The sequence below is a fragment of the Piliocolobus tephrosceles genome, chromosome 2 (genome assembly GCF_002776525.5).
Source record: "Piliocolobus tephrosceles isolate RC106 chromosome 2, ASM277652v3, whole genome shotgun sequence".
Lineage (NCBI taxonomy): Eukaryota > Metazoa > Chordata > Mammalia > Primates > Cercopithecidae > Piliocolobus > Piliocolobus tephrosceles.
In genome coordinates, this window is record NC_045435.1 from 85,246,697 (window position 1) to 85,264,217 (window position 17,521).

Consider the following 17,521-nt stretch of genomic DNA (forward strand, 5'->3'; position numbering starts at 1 on the left):
GGGGCAAAACCCTATTTCAGCATTCACTATAATTCTCCAAAGACAGCTAGAAATTTCTTTTCTTTAATAAAAAAATCCCAGACACACTTTGAAGTCCTAGAGTACACCAGCAACAGAAGGAAGGGAATCCCCTCATGGGGGTACTGTAGGGCCAGCATCATCAGGAAAGCTCCAGGCTTCACATCTGATACAGTATTGTCAGGAACCCACTTAAAAAATAAATTACAAAAAGGCTGTTTTGGGAGCAAGCAGTTGAACTGTTTTTTCCCCCTCAGGTGCAACAGAGATTGAGCAGACTACAAATCAGTCCGTGCACTGGCTGCCTTGGGGGCATATTTAGGCATCAGTTCATTTATCTTCCGGATGTAGTCAGACTTTTCTGCACAGCCTTTGCATGTCTCCCCCCAGTCATCCAGAATCTTCTTCAGCTCTTTAACTCGGAGCTTCTTCAGGTCCACTGTGCTCAGGTCGATCTGCTTGTCTGGAGGAGAGAGCAGGGAGAGTCACTGGCTGGGTGGAGCAGTTGCAATCCCCCAGTAGTCCCAGAATATATCACTCCCCGAATGGCCAAACCAGCCCTACTAGTTTCAGAGGAAGAGACATTTCCAGACACATTTACAGGCATGTCAGTGCCTACTGCCCCCACAAGAGGGAACTAGCCTCTTCACCAGAAAGGCTGGCCACATATTGTGTCTACTACAGATATGCAGTGTGGACAAGGATAGGGACAGAGGCCACACTGTCCTTACAGGACAAACGTGGTTCCCATCCTCCAAGGGCCTCTGACATAGTCACCACAGACTAACAGCTCCAGGCTGGTGACAAAGAGCAGCCCTGCTCAGGCCCTTGAGGAACTTACTCTCCATGACCACAGTGACCTGGAGCCAACTGGATCTGTACCAGGATGACTCTCAGAAGACCCAAATGGGCGAACACAGGTCCTTGGCCATTCAAGTTTTTCAGAAGATGCCCTGTTTCTGAAGACTAGGACTGTATACAACCAGAGACCCAGTCAGCAAGAGAGATGCTGTAGTTCCTAACTCTTGGGCTTGCATACTTGGACATAGCATTTCTTTTCAGAATAGTAAAGATCACTGGGGCTTCAGAGCTTGCAACCAGAACCAGCCTGTTAAACCCAAGTCGTACCATGTTGCTTCTCTGCTCAAAAACTCCTAATGCTCCTAACTTCATGCAGATTAAAAGCCCTCACCAGCCTGCAATGCTGACTTGCCATGCCACTGGCCACCTTTATCCTGCCTGTATCACTCTGCCTGGAATGCTCTTCCATTAGTTGGCCTCTTGGCTAATCCTCACCTCCTTCAAAGTTTGCTGAAATATCACCTATTCAATAAGGCCTATTCTGACCTCCATCCACTTCCATGCCAAGCCCTCCAGCATTTAGCACCATCTGTCAAATGATACAATCCACTCATGACTCTAGCTTATCATTTTCCTCTCCCAGATGGGAAATAAACCCAGAAGGTGCACAGCATTCATTAAGTAAGGACTAGGCATACTCACCATACTTTAGCTCACAGATCTGGCTGTCCTTCTTCTTAAGCTTCTCACAGATCTTCTCCACAGGGATGTGGTGGGCCAGAGGCTTTGATACCTCATTGATGATTTTGGTGGCTGCATCATCTGTGGCCCCGATATAGTAGCACTGCATCAAGAAAGGACAGTGGCCTTCAGGAGGTGCTTGAGAGCCATCGCCTCCAAACATACTGACACCTTGAAACATCTCTCTGGTAGGGCCTAACTTTTTTTTTTTGAGATAGGGACCCCCTGTCGCCCAGGCTGGAATGCAGTGGCACGATCATGGCTCCCTGCAGCTCCAATCTGTTGGGTGGTGATCCTTCCCGCTCAGCCACCCTAGTAGCTGGGTCTACCAGTGTGGGCCACCACATCCAGCTAATTAAAACTTTTTTTTTTTTTTGAGACAGAGTTTCGCTCTGTCACCCAGGCTGGAGTGTAGTGGCATGATCTCAGCTCACTGCAACCTCTGCCTCCCAGGTTCAAGCAATTCTCCCTACCTCAGCCTCCTGAGTAGCTGGGATTATAGACACCTGCCACCATGCTTGGCTAATTTTTGTATTTTTTAGTAGACACGGGGTTTTGCCATGTTGGCCAGGCTGGTCTTGAACTCCTGACCTCAGGTGATCCACCCACCTCGGTCTCCCAAAGTGCTGGGATTACAGGTGTGAGCCACTGTGCCTGGCTTAAACATTTTTTTGTGGAGATGAGATTTCACCACTTTGCTCAGGCTGATCTCAAACTCCTAAGCTCAAGCAATCCTCCCACCTTGGCCTCCCAAAGTGCTAGGATGACAGGCATGAGCCACCGCACCTGGCCCACAGCTGCATTTTTCAGTGCCCTGCCTGTACTGGTAGTCAGATTCAGTCAGTGTAAACCCTGGACTCTTAACACATGCTCAGTCCGAGCTGACAGCTACCAAATGAGTTTAAGTGTCACCAGGGTTCAAACCTTTAACAGAGAGATAAGCTAAAGACTGCCAGGGAAATTAAAGTTAGAAAACACATTGTTTCACTAGGGCTCTTGTCTTGATTTGGCCCTTACCTATCCTGTCGGCACCCTGTCACCTTCTGTCCACATACATGCCAAACTCGTTCAGGCCTCTGGGCACTCACACTGCTGTTCCCTGTATGGGATGTTCTTATCTCACTTCAATGATAACCTTTCCTCAGAGACTTCATGGCCACTCTAAATCAGCACCTACTGGTCCATTTTCTTCATGACACCCAGACACTGCATTATTTGTGTGCCTGACTGTCCCTTCTTTCCCCTGATACTCCCAGTGCCCAGCACATAGTAGGTGCTTAACAAAGACTAACAGGATTAAAAAAAAAAATCACAGTTGCAGAATACATGCCTGCTTTGGGAAGGACATAGAAGCACTTCAGTCTCACATTAGTTCATGGAGAGTAGCTGGCTTCCTGAATAGAGAGGCGGGCAAGGCCTTTTATCAAAAGGCTAGTGAAGCTGAGGGTTAACATGAGCCAGGGCCAGCTGGGGAGGGTCACCAACTACTTACCAACCGATTCTCTTTGCCTCTTGCTTCTCGGCAGAACTTTATAAGCTCGTTTTCAATAGTGGCTGGTGAGAATGTGACATCTCTGTCTTTGAGGTCCTGGTAAAATCTTCCCAGATAAGAAATACAAACTGGAAAAGAGAGGGACGGGAGATGCTCAGCAATCACCAAGCTGTTCCAATCCACCAGGAAGGAACTCCACCAACAATTTTAATAGGAGACATGGGGATGAATCATTAGAGGTGAGCTTTTCCATCACCGATTTTTCTCAGTTGCCTACAGGTAGACGGAACCCGGTTCAAGGTGGCAAGGGTCCCCTGGTACACCCAGGGAATCAAAAGACCAAGCATCACCCAGTGACCTATAAACGACTCCTCCCTGCTCCTTTCATCAAGTTTAAGCCCATGGTGAACACGTGTCCTTGAGACGGGACTCACTGTGACCTCGTAAATGGAGAGACTGGAAGGTGAGGAGAAAAACCATCAAAATGCTGCTGCTAATTTCCAAATATAACAGCGGACCCAGAGGTGCAGCTTTGTGATCCCAACAGACAGGGCGCAGCACCCACGGCCAGCCCTGTGGCTCCCGACGTCGGACGGGGAGCGGTAACCTCTGGACGGTGGTGGGGACAATAACTCAGGCGTGATGGAGATTTCAGGCCAAGTTTTCAACGGGATCTAGTCTCAACTTTTCCTCGTCGGACCAATGTTTTCTAGGCCCGGGCAAGATTTACTAGGGCGGGCGCCGGAGCCTCCTCGTGCAGGCCCCTCCGGGACCCCCCCGTCGCCCCCGCCCCCGCCCTCTTGGCCCCGGCCGTCTGGTGATTTTGTGGGGTTCAGCGCCGTCGCCAGAACGGTCACGGAGCGCGGCCCCAGGCCCCCCATCCAGCACCTTCGCAGTCGCCCGGCCGCAGCGCCCGGCCGCCCGGCAGCACGCTCAGAGCCAGCGCCACCGCCAGCCCCTGCGTAGCCCACATCCTCCTCCTCCTCCTCCTCCGCGGCCGCCGCCGACCGACTGAACCGCACCCGCCGCGCCGCGCCGCCTCCAAGTCCTGGCCGCGCGCCGTAGCTCCCCATTGGCGGGGGTGCCTCCGCGCCCTCCCACACGCCACACCTCCATTGGTCCATAAGCCGTGGAGCCCAGACGGGCGGCTCCACGCTGCCCTCCCTCATTGGCTGGTGGTGTCTGAGCCCTAGACAGTTGTCGGCCGCTGATTGAGCCCGAGCCGGCCGCAGGAAGCGGCTACAGCAGCGACGGAAGCGGTGTGGACCGCCATATTGGGTAAGGGCAGCGACTCTGCTGAGGCTGGGTACCGCTAGCTGAAATGGGGTTCGGCCACTGCCTTACATCTGTTGAGTTGACCCGCGTACCCCTGCTCTGGGCCCCAGGCTTGCTCGAAAAGCCCTGCGGATCTCCTCGCCCGGACTCCGACTCGTGGCGCAGTTGTTCTGGGGTCAGCCAAGAGAGCAGGTTAGGCAGGGAGGGCGGGCGACCGCAGGCAAGACTCAAAAGTTTCTTTCCTTTTTTCTTCTTTCATTCGCGTGGGCAACCGAGCCAACCTTTGGAAGCCCACCTCCTGAACCTCCACCTGACCGGAGACCGCCGTGCGTAGGCTGACAGGAGACGTGCGGGGTGGACGGACGGCGGGACATCCGGAGGAAGGGCTCAAGGCGAGCCAAACTCAAAGCTGGGCCGCCACTCTAGACCGTGGAGGGAAGCGCCCGGGCAGGATCATCGGTCGAGGATATGGGGTCGCCTCAGTGGGAAGGTGAGGGGCTCGGGAGGTGCCCTTACAAGCTCAGAAGCGTGGCTTGGTGGCTGGCCCGCCTCCTGCCTCCCCGCTAGGCCTTCGGGGTCCCGTGCTGCTGAGGGGCCTCCTGAGTGGGGTCCCGGGGATCAGCAGAGAAGCACTGGAGGATGTTTCCATTTCGACTGCCCTCCTTCCAAGTGCCCTCCTGGCTCCCTGCCTTGAGGAAAGGTTGGCTCTACTCAGTGCAAAAAGGACATGTCTATGGGGCTAAAAAGGGCTTGGAGCCCGGCGACAAGGGTTGGAGAGGGGCACATCCTCTGCTCCCATTCAGTGAATTCAGTGGATCATTATCAGATATTCATCTTTAATTCACATCACAGCAGTCAAGGAAGTGGGGAAAGGGGGAAAAAATCAAGTGGCAGATATTTACATCTAAAATTCACATTACTTGTTGGATTTTGAACATGCTACCACAATATATACAGTAAAATAATACCTCTTGGGACAATGGTACAAATTTTGTTTCCTTTAACTTTGCTTTTCTGGTACAGGTAAGATCATTTTTAAATCACTTGTTTTCTTTAAACATGAATACACAAAAGAATGGTTAGAAGTTTTCTTGTTTTAAATAAGCACAGAATGCGTGAGGTTAAAAACACATTTATAGTGCTGAATACCAATTGGACATCACACGCTATACATTTTTTGCTCAAATTCCTGTACAAATACACAGCATTCAAATAGGTATTTACAAATAAGCTTGAAAGAATGAAAATCAGTATTTTACAATCTTCTCAAAGGGTTCTCATCTCTGGCCTCCCATTTCCCCTCAGACTGAATAATTCTCCAACAAAAGGGATTTCAGAATGTGTCCTTTCATTCAGTTAGGGAAAATGGAGAGGGGAAACAAACGGTTTCAACTTGCATAATGCGAAGCCAAATGAACCCATACTCCCCTCCTTACCTCTTGTGCCACGAAGTGGAGAAGGTAGCTGTTCTTATGTGATGACTGCCTTGTCCAGGGATTGACGTTCAGAAGTGCCTTAAAATCTAAGCCCTCCTACCTATGAATCAAATCTGAAGCTAGCCCCGATCCTCTAACACCTGTGAACACCAGACGGTCCAGAGAGTGAAGCTTGCAAATAAATGTAGGCTGAGAAGCAGGCCAGCCCTTTGAGGGCCCACATCCTCAGCAGCCTTCTGCCCCACTCTGCCTGGAGTGAGCCTGATGGTATCAGAGGGGACCTACACTGATGATAAAGCCCCAGAAAAACCCTGGAGGTAATTTAGACCTCCATCTTTCCCAGTAGGTTATGAGCATTTCTGTTAAATAAGCTGGGGTTAGTTTACAAGTGAAAAACACCCTGACCATGGCCTTTACTGTCTGGAAATAGGGGCAGTGGAGAAGGGATGAGGGGCTTGGGCCCAGGGCCTGGCTGTGGAGGTCACACAGGCCAGCAGAAGAGGAAATGGGGGCAACATGCCTGCCCAACAAGGCAGCCTTGTGACCATCATTAATATGAACTTGAGCAAATAAAAGAAAAAATATATTTTGTAGGCTTTTTTTTTTTTTTTAAAGTAACTTAAAAGCACCCTGGTGAAGTACTACTATACCCACCTGACCCTATCCCCCCAAATAATAAACTGAGAGGAAAATCAGTGCCCTGACTTGAATGAGTTTCCTCTAAAGACACCACTGCTCTGCTTTATAGTTTCCTATAAAGACACCAACAGACTGGGGAGACTGGAGAAACTGCCCTCCTGCCAGCCCCAAACCCTGAGTGGTGGTCCCCATGGCCTGGAGCGGGTTGCTGTATGTGGCCACTTGGGAGATGACAATTCTACCTGCACGGCTATCTGCTTCCAAAAGGAGAAGCTCCCTCCCACGCTCTTTACCCAGGAGCCTGCTGAACCTGACCACATGTCCTCAGGGCCTGGAAGCCTGGCTAGGCAGCCACCCCCATGGCTCAGAGGTAGTGCTGAAAATCCCTGATTCAGGAGCTGATGGTAGGCATTCTGAACGCTTCTGAAAGCTTCGAGGATTTCTGGCGCCTGCCACACCCCAGACTCACTCTTATACCAGTCTCTACCACATAGGAAGGGGACCAGCTCCCCCTAGGAGGAAGGTGGCTAAGATAGCCCCTTTGGCTCCATACCTCCACTCAAACCCCAGAGGGTGGGAGATAACCTTTGCAGATCCAGTCACCACTGGGGCTCCTGTGGGGCATGAGGTGTTTCAAGAATGGAAGGGAGCAAATGGTCAGAAATAATGTGATGGAGAGAAAAATCCAAGATGGAGGAGACGGCTGGCCCATTGAACCCTGGCAGTTCCCTGGGCATGCAGTTAAGCCAGTCACATGCCTGAGCCAGCAGGTTGGTCCAGCCAGCCCCTCAGTAGCACACTCCTGGATGGAAGAGGGGCAGGTGGACAGGCATTTGTGCAAGACGGCTTGTGGCCCTTTTTCCACCTGTGACATGTCTATATGGTCCTTGCAATCCCTGAATGCAACCATGAACTCTTCTGTCCATACAGCAAAGGAAGAGGTCCTTAGTGCAATTTCCATTCTGTGCATCTCTACCCTGGAGGGAGGGCCTGGGCTCCCGCTCCTGGGCCCTGCAGTGTGGCAAAGTGATTCTGTCTGTGCAATTTCTCCATATAGCTCCACATGGTCCAGAACTGCAGGAGGAAGAAAGCATCTACTGCATAAAGGAAAGAAAGGAAAACCCATAGAAATGGAAATGTAAAAAAATAAAAAGGGAAGCCACAACCCTTCATGCTGCTGTGGCCTCTGTACATGGCAACACATGAGTTCACGGCAGTAGAATGGAGACTTGGGGTGGTTCTCTCCTGAGTGCCAAGCCTCTCTGGCTCCCTGGGGTCGGGCTGGGGGACTTGCTTTTCAGACCTGGAGTGGTTGGCAAGCTGCTTACTGAGGGCGGCATCCCAGCCGCCTCATTGCCCCTTACTGCTCCCCTCGGCCGTGCTCCCAAGCCATGCGGGCCTGCTCCTCCTTAGCGCTCCCAGGAGGCAATGAAGCCTTGCGGTGCAGGCCTCGAGGCCTCTCAGTCTCTTCACGCAGCAGCACCCCCTCATCGTGCTCCAGGGCTGGCAGGCGGGGGTGGTAGGGCTTGGGCGGCAGCGCAGGCGGGTCCATGGGGTCCTGAGGGATGACGCACCCTGGGGCTGAGTGGCTTCGGCATGGCTGGGCCTTGATGGAGTCCAGGACGGCAGATTCAGAGAGGCTGTAGTGGACAGGGAGGTAGGGTGGCTCAAGATCTTCGTCAGCATTCCAGGCCTGGCTTGGCATGGAGTCCATGGTGTCAGTGCGAGGTGGGACCTCCGAGGAGTGCCCAAAGTTACTCTCACTCAAGGAGGACACACCGCTGCTGGCACTGCCGGACAGCGTAGAGTTGCTGCCGTCCAGACCTGACTGGGGGCTTGTTGGGGAGGCTGGGATAGGGTGGAGAGGAGACTGTGAAGGAAAGGGTGGGCATGTTAGAATCCCTCTCTCCCGACAGGCTGACTTGCCCGCCATGGGAAGACCAAGAGCCTGCTTATAAATGAACTTTAACCCTCACCAACAGCATGTTTCTTGTTTCTTCAGCAGCAAGCTCCCCGCTCCTCCCACCACCCTGAAGTAAGCCAGTGGAACTCCAGAATCATCTGCATTTCTGTGGCCAAAAAATGGCCCTGCCCTGGCTGCTGGGCATTGGTGCCCCCTGGTCCCAGGTCCCAGGCTGCCGTCGGTGGCTCTGGGATACTGACATAAAGGCTGGGTCATCAGGCCTGTTGAGGGGGACAGAAAGAACCCTGGTGGGCCATGGACTAGAGGAATGTATTCTGCTGCTAAAATCTGTGATAGACTCAGTCTTTTCCAATTTGCAGACAAACTAACAGGTAGGAAATTTTACTCTCCTGAGTTTTTCATAAAGTTCTTGCTTTTACTGAATTCTAGTTTGAAATGCTCTCTGATCCACCACAGGAACGTTTGTTTAGCTAGCGAACTATAGTGTGCTGATACCTTGGTGCTGGCTGACAGCCCCCAGGTTTCCCAGTGCTCACTGCCCACACACTCTTGGTACTGTGTGTTGTTGTCTCCAGGACCCTCTGATCTCCCTGCCCCCATCACATTTGCTGCAGGACACAAGTGTGCACCTGCAGCTCAAGTGTGGCTCTGGCCACCCCCAGCTTCTGCCAGGCTGGGGAGAGAGGTGAAGGGGAGGGCTCCGGTTCCTCCTGTAGACCCCAAAGGTGGTTCTAGAGCAGACAAGATGATTCATCTCACAGCCTGGTGGGGCTGCCGCTTCAGTACATTACCTTGCGCAGGGTCCGGGCAGGGAGGGCTGGGGGGGTATCACCCAGAGGGTGGTGGAAGGCGTCAAAGTGTAGGGAGTAATGACCTGCAAAGGGAACAGAACCAGAGCCTCAGCTGGGGGCCCTGCACAGGCTTCATGCCAGCACCATCTTGCTGGGCCAACTGGGCAGGCATGAGAAGAGTCCCCTGGGGACCCCTCAGCATTGAGGGCTATGGATAAACCTCTCTTTACACTGGCATTCTCCAAAACACAGGCTGCTGGGGTAGAAGAAACCCACTCCACACAGGAAGTCAGAAAAGTTGAGTGCTTCAGAGTCTGTGGAACAGGCCTCAGGCAGCGGCAGCTGTAGCCCACTGCTAGGCGATGAAACAGTCTGGTGAGAAGTGTGCCTGGCACAGTCAATTCCATTGTCTTCAGCCTTCTAGTTGGGATTGCCTTCCTGAGCTAACCTGTTGTACTCAGAAACCTCACTGACCCCAAAGCCCAGCAGGATCCTTCCTGTGGTGGGGCTGTTTTTGCTTTGGCTGAGTCGGCCCAGAGTATGGCCAATCTTCTCAGCTTAGATGGTTGTTGCTGTGGCCCTTGAGCAGAGTCTGAGACCAGGGACTATTGGGGGACCCGCTGGAGGTCTTCTTACCATGCAGCAGGCTTCGGGGAGGCACTGGGGGGGCCAGGATGCGCCCCATATGGGCAGACAGGAAGGGCTGGGCCTCTTGGGCTCCGCTATCCAGACTCCAGCTGCTGGGGGCTGCTGGCACAGCTGAAGGGTGGAAACAGATGGCATGAAGGGAGGTTACTTCTTGAGCCACCCTCTGGGAGAAGTACAGCCTGTGGCTTCTCCAGTGTGCATCATGTATCCAGCACACGTGTGGGGCATGCCAGCACCTGGAACTAAAAACACTGGCCAAGGAAGGCACTGTGGCCCACAGGGGAGACTGCCCAGGGAATGAAGCTGCTTAAGAGGAGGGCAACAGAGTGAGCTTATGTCTAAAGAGTATTCAGGATGAGATAGCTGAATGTGCAGCAAGGAGTGAACAGCTGCGGCCTCTGGGATCTGCCAGGAGGAGAAGAGAAAACAGGACAGAAGAGTAGAGATGAGAATGAGAGAATATAGAGAGAACACAGGACATAGAGCTCTTTGCCAAAGTCTAGAGTCAGCTCTCTTACTGCCCAGGCTCAGTAGGAAAAGCAGGGAGCAAAGACAGGTACCTGTTGGAAGAAACTGCAGCCCAGATTCAGCTGGACTCACTGCTTCCTAACAGGAGGAGGGAGGGCTGTGGAGCCCATGAGTGCCCTTTGGCATCTAGAGAACCCCAGTTTCTAGCACCCACATGCCATGGATGCAGGGTGCAGTGGGCCCAGGATAAAGGGAAGCACAGAGTGCCCTTCTGTGTTAAAGAAGGAGTCCACTGCCAGAATACTGTCCCCTCAGCCACAGCTGGGATGACAGATTTTTCAGGAGGAGAGAGGAATGATGGCTGGACCTTGGGGTCTGAGGGTGCCACTCTGCAGAAGCAGCAGTGGACATGTGAATTCTCTTGGCCAGCTCCTCCTAGAGAACAAATACCAGCAAAAAGAAATATGTCCTTTCTCTGTTGGAGCCAGGCAACTCCACTCTCCCCTTTGGGCTATTAGCAGCAGAGCAGCAGCTCACAATCCAGGTGCTGTCACTGGATTTGTTCTCAGGCCGTGGTAGCTACATTGAGCCTGAGGTTTGGGTTCTTCCTGGTCTAGACACACAGAGGGGAATTTCAGGGCCTAATGGGAGCTGAGAAGCTTTGGAAGGGAAGGAGCTAGAGTCTGTCCTTTGAAAAGGATGTGGCCAGAAGGGCTGGGCCCCCTCAGCTGTCCAGGAATAAGACTGTGACATCCATCCATCATCATCATCTTCCTCGTTGCTCAGGAACTGGTGTGGCCTTGGAGCAGAACACAGGGTAAAACTCCACTGTCTAAACAGCCTCAGTTCTGAGGAGAATCGCCCAGTCTCCTGGTATGGTTGATGGCTGGTGGCAGGAAGGAGGGGTGTGCCAATGATTGAGTTGCAGGTGAGACACTTAGCTGAAAGGAGGAAATAATTCTGCATCTGATGAGCATCAGATGGCTTTCACTGAATAGCCTCCTCAGAGAGCCTGAGCCATCCCAAGAACAGGCCACTCACCCACACTCTCTACAAGATGCAGCATGAGCTTCTTGGTGCTAAGGCTCCCTGCACCTTCCCCTCTCTGCCAAAAAAAGCACCTTCTCCATAAAAAGCCACCAAAGAAGTATCAGGGAATAGGAAGCTTGGAAATGGGTCTGGGCAGCTTCCGTAAAGGGGTTTTGACAGCCCAGGATCTCAGATGCACACCTAGCCCTGGAAGAATTAAGGGGTGCAGATGTTCACCCAAAACGGCTCAAAGGAGCTCTAGGCCAGGAAGGCTATGGGAGAAGAAAGCTGACAGGGCTGTAATGGTTTACAAAAGGGTGCCTGCCTGAGTGTTTGAAACCATCAAGTTTGCCCTGCAGCCTGATGTCTGTGAGCAGTGGGGCCAGTAGACCTTTGTCATGTAGCACATGTGCACTGGGGCTAGAGGGAAGGCTAATATAGAATGACTTATCGTAGGAAAAGAGGGGTGATCCCAACTGTATCCGGTCACCTCCCTCCCTCACCATTAACAACTGTCCAGCACTGGCCTGAGGCCACCAGTGCATAGCCCATGGTCCTGAAGGCAGGCTCGCCTGATCTGGGAGTCACTGCGTGGCAAGAAGAGATACCTGTGAGAGATGTAGTCCTCGTGGGACTCAGAACCCTGACTGACAAGAGAATGATGACAAGTATGTACAGTTCCTGCCCTGGAGGATCCAGGTAGAGACTTAGGGAGCTACACTCCGGCCTGTGTGTTGCCACTGGGCAAATGTCTGATTAGCTGCCCTCTAAATGCTGGCCTTGTAGTATGGATATGCTTGCTCTGGGCTCAGCCTCTGTTCTGAGACAACCCTCCTTTCCTTCCACACCTAGTGGTGGGCATGTCCAGCTCCTTGATGTAGTCTGGCCTTGGCCTGAGGCCTGAAGCGCTAATGTATCTGGTTGGGGTAGGGTCCTGGTCGGGCCAACAGCACCTGTTTGAGCTCTAAGCCTATCTAGACTCTTGGCTACTTCTGACGTTGCTCTGCATCTCAGCTGAAGAAATGCCACTGTGGATTCTGGCCCTCCAGGCGAAAAGGGCACTCTGTTTTGGGTCACAGGTGCAGAAGTCCAAGAAGCTGCATGTTTTCGGGATATACGACCTTGAAGCTATGAAGGCATCTTCAGCCAGTCTCCAGGCCCTTTGTGGCGGGGCACCCAGCTTCAGTGCCCATCAGTTTTTTGTCTCTTTAAAGAGGACACAGAGGTATGTCCTCCATGATGAGCAAAGGCGGAGCATAACAGTGGGGACAGCACATAGCACTTGATGAACAGGTACGATGATAACGTGATGATGACAGCTTTGGAGGGACATGTTCTGATGGAATAGGGGATGACAGGTTGTATTGGTGGGAACTGAATGTGCCCTAAACTCCAATAGATGGAGGAGCTAGGCAGAGAACCTGTGAGGAGAGGGGTGGATATGAGGCCAGGTTCTGGGTGGCAGCAAGGCTCGGCACTTAGTATTACTCTCTGTTAAAATTAACTCAGATCTCTGTGTCTGAGGTCTGAGTCTGCTTCTTCCATCAGCTTGCAGAAGCAGAACACGGGGTAAAATGCCCACTCTCTAAACAGCCACAAGTCTAAGGAGGATTGCTCAGTCTCACAGTATGGTTGGTGGCCTGGCAGTAAAAGATGAATTCACAGCAGCTGCTGGCCACAGTGGCTACAGGAGGACTGGACTCCTTTGGGGCACCCTGGGCTTCACTTGGAGAAGCCTGTCTTTGGGAACTAGCATGTCTTTCCCCTTCCTCTTGGGGCTTGTTTGGCCACGGCCTATTCTGAGCTCCAAGGAAAGATCCCTGAGGGCCCAAGCTGAGAGGGACCAAAGGGGCCACAAGGCCTGCTGAATTCTGCGGGTGGTTGGAAGGAGTCTAGGGAAGTAGTTGTCTACAGTTTGCACACACAAGCCCAAGTTTCCATAAAGGTGGGCTCAGGGCAGGAGGCACCTGGGGCCTCTTTGAGGGTAGGCCCTGGGGAAGGAGGGATACAGGATATAAACCTTAGCATCAAGCCAGACATGGGTTAAATAGTGAGCACAAGAATTGGTCAGAATTCTGGACAGACAGACAGACCTGAGTGTTGAAGTATGGCTTAGCCCTGGCCAGCTGGTACTCAGGGACAAGAGTCAGACACTCAGGATGGGGACAGACATGGGGAGAAGGCCACCTGGGGAACAATACCTTTTTCAGCCACAGACAGATTGGGATCACTGCAAGGTTTGCAGGCTCCGACCACTTGCTGGAACAGGGCTCGCTGGAAATTCGGTGGCTGAAGGAAGGAGATAAACATTATAGAGAGTGAAAACAACCAGTTATATCTTGGGAGGCAGTGTTGTGGGCCACAAGAGACAGGACATTACAAGATCAGACAGGGAAAACAAAGCAGTGGTACAGCTCACACTTGAGATATACTGAGACCTCCTGGCCAGCCCTAGGAAAAACTGTCCAGGATGTCTGTCTGGTTCTCATTGCTTCTATATACAATATTTGCGATATCATCCTCCAGTATCTGGCTAGGACCCAGGCTGTCTTATGTAGGGCCCAAGAAACTGAACATAGCTACCTGGGAGCATCTGTTTGCATCCTTTTGTATGGCCAGAGAGATCCCCACTTTCCCATTAGCACTGACAGGTTTAGCCTCCTGGAGAGGCCCTGCACAGGCCCATGTTAGCGCCGAAGGTAGAGGAAAGGACAGCATCAAGCCTAGAGTCACAGACAGGACTTGCTGTTTTGATAGGCAGCTGCCAAGCAAACCTCATCCCTCTAGCTAGCAGAGCCGATCAGGCACAGGGAGGCACCACTAAGAAACTCCTGGCATTCTGAGGCTAGGTAATGGTCACTGAGAGGTGACTTTTATGGACCCTGATAGAAGGGCGGGGGCAGACTGCCCAGGGGAGGGAGTTAATCCCTATAGCTTCTTGATCAAGGTCCCCAGGCAGAGCATTTGGAGAGTTGTGCAAATGGCATGTAGAACAGCCCAGCAGGTAGTGAGGGACTTCAGCTGGATGGATGAGTAAAAGAGGCAGACTTTGCTCCAGTGAGGATGCCACACAAATAGGGAGGAAGAACATCTTCCAGACCAATGTGTCCACCACTGCCTTCTCAGGACAGGCTGCAAAGAACCAATTACCTCCACTACACTGTTTAGGGATGAGGAGTCCAGGAATCTGGCGGGGAGGACAGATAGCTACATGAGCAGTGCTGGTTCCAATGGTGGTTCCTGCCACCATTCTACTCACGCCTACACTCTGTCTGGATTGCTGGTCCTCAGGTTCACTGCACTCCACATCCAGGAGCCCAGCAGCCTTTTGAGGGATCTTACAGCGGAATGAGAGAGGCATGTAGGACAATGCAGAAGGCCCAGCAAATGCAAGGAGGGAAGCACAGGCTAACACACTTGCAGCAGAGGGCAGTCAGTGTGGTGGGTCTATTACCTGTCCGTTCTCCAGAATGGCTGCTGGATACATGGCACTGCTTGGGCGGTCCCGGTATGTGGGCAGCAACAACATCATTTCACGGGCATGGCGGTACTTATCTGGCAGAGAGGGAGAGCCTGTAACCAAGTGAGAACAATCAAGCACAGATGACAAGCCACAGATGGAGGGTCCAGCAGTCAAGCATCCTCAGGATTAGGGAACCAGGGTAGGTGTCCCTTGCAGTTAGGGTGAGGATGAGCTCAGCAAGCACAGGAGGAATGAAGCAGAGCCTGGTTGTTAGATGGTGGCAGTGGCTGCACCTCATGTCCCAGCCAAGGCTGACATACGGCAGGCTGGTGAGATGCAGATCTGCTGACGCAGCCCCCACCATGCTCAGAAGCAGAGGGTGAGGAGAGTTAAGAACTGGAGCAGGGTGGCTAAGGGCTCCCTGCATCCAGCACTATCAGGAAATAGGTGTGGCCTATATGCTGGGCTCTCCTGGGGTCCAGGCATGGGAACAGGCCAGCTTGCAATGGAGACACTCACACAGAGACAGAGACACTCAGATAACATAGCCACACAGTTATTACTTGACATACTGTGTCTTTACACACTTACCTTCTGACACCACTGGCCCTGTTCTCACCTGGCTCCCTACCGGCTTTTCTCAGAGGCTTTCCCCGTCAAGATTCTAGGTCCCTAGCGCCTGGTGTCTGCCTTCCTGCCAGTCCTACTGCAACCCTACAGCCAGGCTGGCTGGGGGCCAGGGCTCTGCACCCAGGTTGCTCTCTGGGGTTTTGCTCTGTGACACTTGCCCTTCCGTGAACTCAGGGTTCATGGAACTAATGTGGAAATTATGGGGCTTTAACCCAGGCTCTTTAGTTGACTTGATTCATTTTCTACTCCTGTGAGGCCTCTGCAGTGATTTTCCCTAGCCTGAGGGACTGTTATGGAGGCCACATCAAGCCACATGTGGTGTGACTCAGTCCCCATGGATTCAGGCCACAGCCATAGGTCAGGGAACTTGTCAACCCATGGTCCTTGAGAAGATCTTCCACAGAAGCAGCAAGAGTGACCTGCTGGCTTTCCTGGGGGAATGGGTAATTTGGAAGGCCCTCCAAATGTGCTCATTGTGCCAGATACCAGCATATCCATGAGAAACCACTGGGGGAATCAGAGCCATCACAGGAGGATCACCTGGACCTCAAACCTCTGCCTGGCTCTTATGGTTTGAAACCCCTGTCTGGGGTGTCGTCTGAGTGAAGCTGGGTTAAAGTTTAGACCAACCCATAGGCTCCAGCTGAATCTGCAGCTGGGGTCAATCTGCAGCTCCTAGAGGCTCTGTGTTTCTGGAACTCAGGGTCTCTGGGGCTTTCCTTTGAGTGTGCAGTGCGAGCACTGTCAGGACACAGCTAAAAATAATAATTCTTCAGCCAGCTTGCCACAGGAGTCCTTGAGAAATTCCTCTTGTATTCATGTCAGTCCAAGAAGATGAGACTAAAATACTTTGAAGAAGTCAGCTTAATAAATACCAGTAATGGGCTGGGCGCGGTGGCTCAAGCCTGTAATCCCAGCACTTTGGGAGGCCGAGATGGGCGGATCACGAGGTCAGGAGATTGAGACCATCCTGGCTAACACGGTGAAACCCCATCTCTACTAAAAAATACAAAAAAACTAGCCTAGCGAGGTGGTGGACGCCTGTAGTCCCAGCTACTCGGGAGGCTGAGGCAGGAGAATGTCGTGAACCCGGGAGGTGGAGCTTGCAGTGAGCCGAGATCCGGCCACTGCACTCCAGCCTGGGCGACAGACCGAGACTCCGTCTCAAAACAACAACAACAACAACAACAACAACAACAACAACAACAAACCAGTAATGTAACTTTTTCCACAGTTGGTCTGAGTAATCCTGTTTGTAGAACCTCAGGGCTGGCTTTAAGACCCAGTCGTTAAAAAATGTTCTTTCACTTGTAAGAGAATGAATACAGTATGATTTTTAAAACTCAACCTGAATTGCTATTTTGTGATTTTACTGGTTTCTATGTTCTCTTTTAGAACCTGTACTCTTAGGCAACCTCAAGAAGATGGCTATGTAAAGAGAAATGAAAAAAGCACCTATTCTCACTGACTGATACAATGCTTTCCCAGCTAGAAACTCTCAGAATGCTTCCTGAGCCTTGCAGCCCACAGCTCTAGACAGGACTACTCTCTGTTCAGTATGCACAAAAAAAAAAAAAAAAAAAAAAAAAAAAAAAAAAAAAAAAAAAAAAAACAAAAAAAAAAAAAAACAGCACCTTTAGACTAACTCAGTAACATCAAACCCATATCTAATGCCCATTCCACACCAAGCATGTGATTGGAACCTGGTATACTGTCTTGCTCAGGTTGTCCGTGATCTCTCACCTCATGGAGCTCACAGCTCATAAAGCAAGCCCCATATCTGCATACTCAATATCCTGATCTGTGTGAGGGGGTTAGGATGGAGATACAGAAGCCTGAAGGCTGTAGCCAGGGCTCAGGGGCTCTGCTGAAGATTCAGACTCTTGTTATGGTGGTCTCTCTGGGCTATGGTGGCCACAAAGGGGTGCTCTGTGCCATCACTAAATTTTTTACCTGTACCACTTCACTTCCCTTCCCCTGCCCTCTGCCCTGGGCAGCCAATCCCATGGTAGGAGAAGGTGATGGTTACTTTTCATGAAAACATTTGAACACCACAAGGGTTTCTGTGTTCATGGGACTTCTGAATTACGTGAGTTGTAGTCTAGTAAACCCCAGTGTCAATGAATTACTTAAGGATTATTCAAAATCCCTGTTTCCTAGCTCCAG

The 17,521-nt window shown here is 51.8% G+C and overlaps 2 protein-coding genes and 1 long non-coding RNA gene across 3 annotated transcripts in view; 1 reads left to right on the forward strand and 2 right to left on the reverse strand.

Moving 5' to 3' along the window:
- Nucleotides 1-41: 41 nt before the first annotated feature.
- Nucleotides 42-4,168, reverse strand: MANF (mesencephalic astrocyte derived neurotrophic factor). Its single transcript, XM_023195561.1, is given in 5 exon segments — nt 42-481; nt 1,522-1,663; nt 3,053-3,180; nt 3,941-4,135; nt 4,138-4,168. Coding segments are annotated over 5 exon segments (681 nt in total). The 3' UTR covers nt 42-296.
- On the forward strand, nt 2,138-6,333 carry LOC111528773. Its single transcript, XR_002727159.3, has 2 exons — nt 2,138-4,330; nt 4,604-6,333. It is a non-coding gene; the product is annotated as an uncharacterized LOC111528773 (long non-coding RNA).
- Nucleotides 5,144-17,521, reverse strand: part of DOCK3 (dedicator of cytokinesis 3) — a 131,467-nt gene continuing 119,089 nt past the window's right edge. Inside the window, exons 30-34 of the mRNA XM_026448011.2 lie at nt 14,717-14,835; nt 13,464-13,551; nt 9,754-9,876; nt 9,118-9,200; nt 5,144-8,272 (exon numbers count right to left, since the gene is read on the reverse strand). Of these exons, the coding sequence (XP_026303796.1) occupies nt 7,763-8,272; nt 9,118-9,200; nt 9,754-9,876; nt 13,464-13,551; nt 14,717-14,835 (923 nt within the window). The 3' untranslated portion in view covers nt 5,144-7,762. The remainder of the gene's footprint in view (nt 8,273-9,117; nt 9,201-9,753; nt 9,877-13,463; nt 13,552-14,716; nt 14,836-17,521) is intronic.